Here is a 5,000-nt window from a genome sequence, read left to right as displayed (position 1 = left end):
GGCGAGACATTTGAGTGATTGGGTGAGACACTGAGTGACTGGGTGAGTGGGTGAGACACTGAGTGGTTTGGGTGAGTGGCTGAGACACTGAGCGGTTGGGTGAGACATTGAGTAAGTGGGTGAGTGAATGATTGGGCGAGACATTTGAGTGATTGGGTGAGACACTGAGTGACTGGGTGAGCAGGTCAGACATTGAGTGGTTTCAGTGAGACATTAAGTGGGTGAGTGAGTGGGTGAGACATTGAGCGGTTGGGTGAGACATTGAGTGGTTGGGTGAGACATTGAGTAAGTGGGTGGGTGACTGGGTGAGACATTGAGTGACTGGGTGAGACATTGAGTGAGTGGGTGAAAGAGTGTGTGAGTGAGACATTGAGTGAGTGGGTGAGTGAGACACTGAGTCAGTGAGACAATGAATGAGTGGGTGAGACGTTGAGTGAGTGGGTGAATGCGTGAGTGAGTGAGTAGGTGTAATGGGTGAGTGAGTGGGTGAATGAATGAGTCAGTGAGTGAGTGAGCTAGCAGGTGATAGAGTGGGAAAGCGAGTGACTGGGTGAGTAATAAAATTGGATGAGTGCGTGAGTGAGTGAGCCAGTGAGTGAGTGGGCAAGCGAGTGAAAGGTTGGATGAATGAGTGAGCGTTTGAACGAGTTGGTTGGTGAGGGAGTATGTGGGTGAACCCATGGATGAATGAGAAAGCGTGTGAGTGGGTGGGTGGGTGAGTGACCGAAACCATGGATGAAGGAGTCATCTCTATCACCGTTACCGCCATCGTCGTTATCGTGAACCACTACAACCACACGCAACATCATCATTTCCTCGCAACCATCGTCGTCATGGCCGCAATAATTGTTGGTTTTGTTGTCTTTATGATCAGCATCATGATCATCATCATCGCTGTGATCATTCTCTTCCTTTACCTCATCATAATCATTCTGTTCCTCTACCTCATCATCATTAGCAGCATCGGCGTCCCGATTCTCAATTTTCTTTCTTTTTTTTTTTTTTCACATTCATCCTTGAAATAAATCTGCTGACCGACACAAGTGGAGTTCTTTTTTTTCTTTCTTTTTTTTTCTTCTTTTTTTTCTTTTTTTTCGGAGTGTGTGTGTGTGTGTGTGTGTGTGTGTGTGTGTGTGAAGTGAACTTTTCTTCTTCTTCTTCTTTATTATTATTTTTTTTTATCGCAGTGTGTGTGTGTGTGTGTGTGTTTCGTAGCAAAACATTTTGCTACAATGTGGACATAAAATGTCAGCACATTGTGTCACAAAACAATGACACAGTCGGCCTTCTTCTTCTTCTGCTTCTTCACAATACGTAATTCTTCATTTCATCAGTGAAAAGTTACCGAATCTGTGGAAACATGTTGTTTTTTTTTCTTTTCTTTTTTTTTTTATAGTTTTTTTTCTTCTTTTTGTTATACACATTGTGTGTGTGTGTGTGTGTGTGTGTGTGTGTGTGTGTGTGCGTGTGTGTGTGTGCTTGCTTGCTTGCTGCTTTTTCATACAATTTGCTACTATGTGAAAAGAAACGTCAGCGCATGGCGTCAAAAACAATGACGTATAACACCCCGTGTCTGCTCAACTCAACCAAGACCATGTGAAACGGCAAAAATTATTGTTGTTGTTTGTGTCACTGATCCGTTTGTGCCATCACGAAGGAAAATCATCCTAAAAACTCTGCGGTGAAGAAACGCTACTTGCCATATCTGCTTGAAAAGAACTAAGGCTTTTCCCCACTTCCACTGAGCAACAAAGCATGCAGAACGCCAACCCCCCACCACCCGCCGTGGGAGAGGAAGAACAGCAGATGACGTCTGTTCTGATCTTCAGTGTGTTTATCGCCGTGTTCGGTAACTCTTTTCTGTATGGCTACAACATTGGTGTCGTCAATACCCCTTCAGAGATCATCCAAGACTTCTACAACAAAACTTACTATGAACGCAGTGGGGGAACGTGGGATCAAGTGGAGCACTATGAGGACTACCACGAGGCGTGGCTGAAAGCCCAGGATGACAAGAAGACCAAAAACTACAGCGTGGATGGCGTGGAGTATACACTGGAGGTGGGCGGTAAAGAGCTGAAGCCGGAGGAGTTTGGGGTGGACGAAGACCAGCTGCTGCATGAATGGCAGCTGGACATGCTGTGGTCCTGGACCGTGGCCATCTTCGTCCTCGCCGGCATGGTCGGCGCCTTCTCCTCCGGCAAGGTGGCCGACTACTATGGACGGAAGAAAGGCATGATCATCATCACCGTCATCATGTTCGTGGCAGCCATCTTTGGAGGTATCCCTTTGGCCGCCAAGTCCCCCGAACTGTTGATGGTGTCGCGTGCCTTCGTCGGTCTGCACTCGGGTTTGAACATCTCGCTGTGCCCACTGTACCTGGCGGAGATATCCCCAAAGAAGATCCGAGGGGCCATCGGCACCTGTCACCAGCTGGCCATCACCATCGGCATCCTCTTCTCCCAGATTCTGGGCCTGAAGGAGATCTTTGGAACAGATGACCTGTGGCCTCTGCTGTTTGCCTTCAACGCGCTGCCGTCCCTGGCCTGTCTGGTGCTGATGCCCTTCTGCCCCGAGAGCCCTCGCTTCCTGCTCATCAAGAAAGGACAGGAGGAAGAGGCGCGCCAAGCGTTGGTGAAGATCAGGGGCACACACAACGTGGATGGGGAGATAGAGGAGATGAAAGTGGAGGCGAGGAAGGCGGATGGAGTGACCAACTTCACCCTGAAGCAGCTGGTGACCACTCCTGACCTGCGAATGCCGGTCATCATCGCATGCCTCATGCAAGTCTTCCAGCAGTGGTCCGGCATCAACGCCGTCATGTCCTACTCTGCCTTCATCTTTGAACAAGCCAGTGTTGCGGAGGACTCCATCCCGTACGTCATCGTCGGCACTGGCATCATCAACGTACTCTGCACCGTGGTGGCAGTTCCTCTGATGGAAAAGTTAGGGCGCCGCCCCCTGTTGCTGTTGCCCATGGGGATCATGGTCCTGTCCTTCATCCTGCTCACCATCTTCCTCAGACTCTTGGAAGGAAACGAGTCTACTGGCTATGCCATCATCTGCGTCATCGTGGCCCACACCTACATCATCGGCTTTGCCGTGGGACTGGGTCCCATCCCCTTCATCGTGGTTGGGGAGATTTTCCGCCAGGAGCCCCGCGCCGCTGCCATGAGTCTGTCGGTGGCCTTCAACTGGATCTGTAACTTCATCCTCATGATGATCTTCCCCGCCATGAAGGACGGCATGGGGGCGTACACTTATATCGTGTTCTGCGTCGTCCTGGGCGTCGCCATCGCCTTCATTTTCTTCTTCGTCCCGGAAACCAAGAACCGCACCTTTGACGAGATTGCCAACAGCTTCGCCTTCGGCCGCGCAGGTGCTGGACAGCAGCAATCGTCGTGAGCACAAAATCGAACATCTGACGGCCAGCCATCGGCCGTTCTCTGTGTTGGGGCCCCAGTCCCGTTTGATCCATCCAGTCTTTGGGGGGTCCAGGCTTCCACAGTGCACATGAAAGACACGGCGATCAGTGCTTCAAACTTTTTTGAGCATTCCGAAGATCTCCTTCCCAGAGAAAAGCGTAGGGGGTGTGAGACCATCTCCCAGGAAATCACAGCTTCTTTCTGAATCAGGAAAACACTCCCATGAAAAATGAGTTCATACTGATCCCACTGCCCCCTTTACAGTACAACTGAATACATGTCAGTCCTGCTACTGTCAACTGCGGCGCATCAGTGCCGTCCGGAAATATGTCCACTGACGCAACATCTAGACTTGTCGTTTCTCTCATTCTCTCTCGCCTTCACTACTGTAACTCTCTATTGTCTGGTTAGCCTGCTTCATCCATTCAGTCCCTTCAGCGCATACAAAACTCTGCTGCCCGACTCGTCCTCAGAAAGAAAATATCTGAGCACATCACTCCTCAGCTCCACTGGCTCCCTGTCTCATACCTAATAAAGCACAAGATCAACACTCTTTGTTATAAATGTATTCACAAAACTGCCCCTTCCTATCTCTGTGGCTGCCTTCACCTCTACACTCCATCTCGCTCACTACGATCGGCTTCAGATCCACTCTGTTTACGCATACCCAGATTCAAACACTCAACTGTTGGCCGCCGTTCTTTCTCTGTCTCTGGACCTTGCGATTGGAATGAACTTCCTCTTTCGCTTCGACAAGTCTCTACTCAGCTCTTTCAAGTCTGGCCTTAAAACCCACCTCTTCCCAAAATAGCCTCACTTGCCTGCCCTTCCTTGTCTTTAGTTTCTACAGTTTTAGAGTTATGCATGCGTGTGAATGACTGATGCGAAAGCGCTTTGATTTGTCTCTGCACAATATTCAGCGCTATATAAATACAATTATTATTATTGTTAGTTGCAAAATTGTAAAAGAAAAAAGGGGCCTTCGTTATGCCCAATTATTTATCTATTAAAGATTCCATTTGTATTTGTATTTGTATTTCTTTTTTTGTCACAACAGATTTCTCTGTGTGAAATTCGGGCTGCTCTCCCCGGGGAGAGCGCGTCGCTACACTACAGCGCCACCCATTTTTTTGGTATTTTTTCCTGCGTGCAGTTTGATTTGTTTTTCCTATCCATTAATCAATATCATCATCATCATCATCATATTCATCATCATCATATTCATCATCATCATCTTCATCGTCGTCCAGACCAAGACGATCTGGTGGTGCCAGATTTCATTGAAGCCAAAGCATGTACTTACTTACATACGGCTTTGATGACTCCTGCCTCTGCAAGCATGCAGTGCAGCTGCTGGTGCGTCGACAGTACGTGCAACCCCGAGGTCACGTGACGCTAAATGATAATTAATGAGGTCATCATGATAATCGTGAAACTGATGTAAAATAGTGTTGATAATAAAAACAACAACAACCATGAAAATGATGATGTTATTACCACTGCTGCTGCTACTACTACTACTACTACTGCTGCTGCTGCAACGCTACCACTACTACTACTCCTGCTACTACTACT

The 5,000-nt window shown here is 48.2% G+C and overlaps 1 protein-coding gene and 1 pseudogene across 2 annotated transcripts in view; one reads left to right on the top strand and one right to left on the bottom strand.

Annotated features, from left to right (window-relative positions):
- Positions 1-5,000, bottom strand: part of LOC143288930 (uncharacterized) — a 34,531-nt gene that overhangs the window by 14,028 nt on the left and 15,503 nt on the right. For both annotated transcript variants that reach the window (XM_076597613.1, XM_076597621.1), the window contains exon 7: positions 4,729-4,820. In XM_076597613.1, the coding sequence (XP_076453728.1) occupies positions 4,729-4,820 (92 nt within the window). The remainder of the gene's footprint in view (positions 1-4,728; positions 4,821-5,000) is intronic.
- LOC143290466 (solute carrier family 2, facilitated glucose transporter member 3 pseudogene) lies at positions 1,756-3,476 on the top strand (annotated as a pseudogene).

Source organism: Babylonia areolata, chromosome 1 (genome assembly GCF_041734735.1).
Source record: "Babylonia areolata isolate BAREFJ2019XMU chromosome 1, ASM4173473v1, whole genome shotgun sequence".
NCBI lineage: Eukaryota > Metazoa > Mollusca > Gastropoda > Neogastropoda > Buccinidae > Babylonia > Babylonia areolata.
Note: the sequence above shows the minus strand (reverse complement) of the source record. Positions and strands in the feature narration are given on the sequence as shown.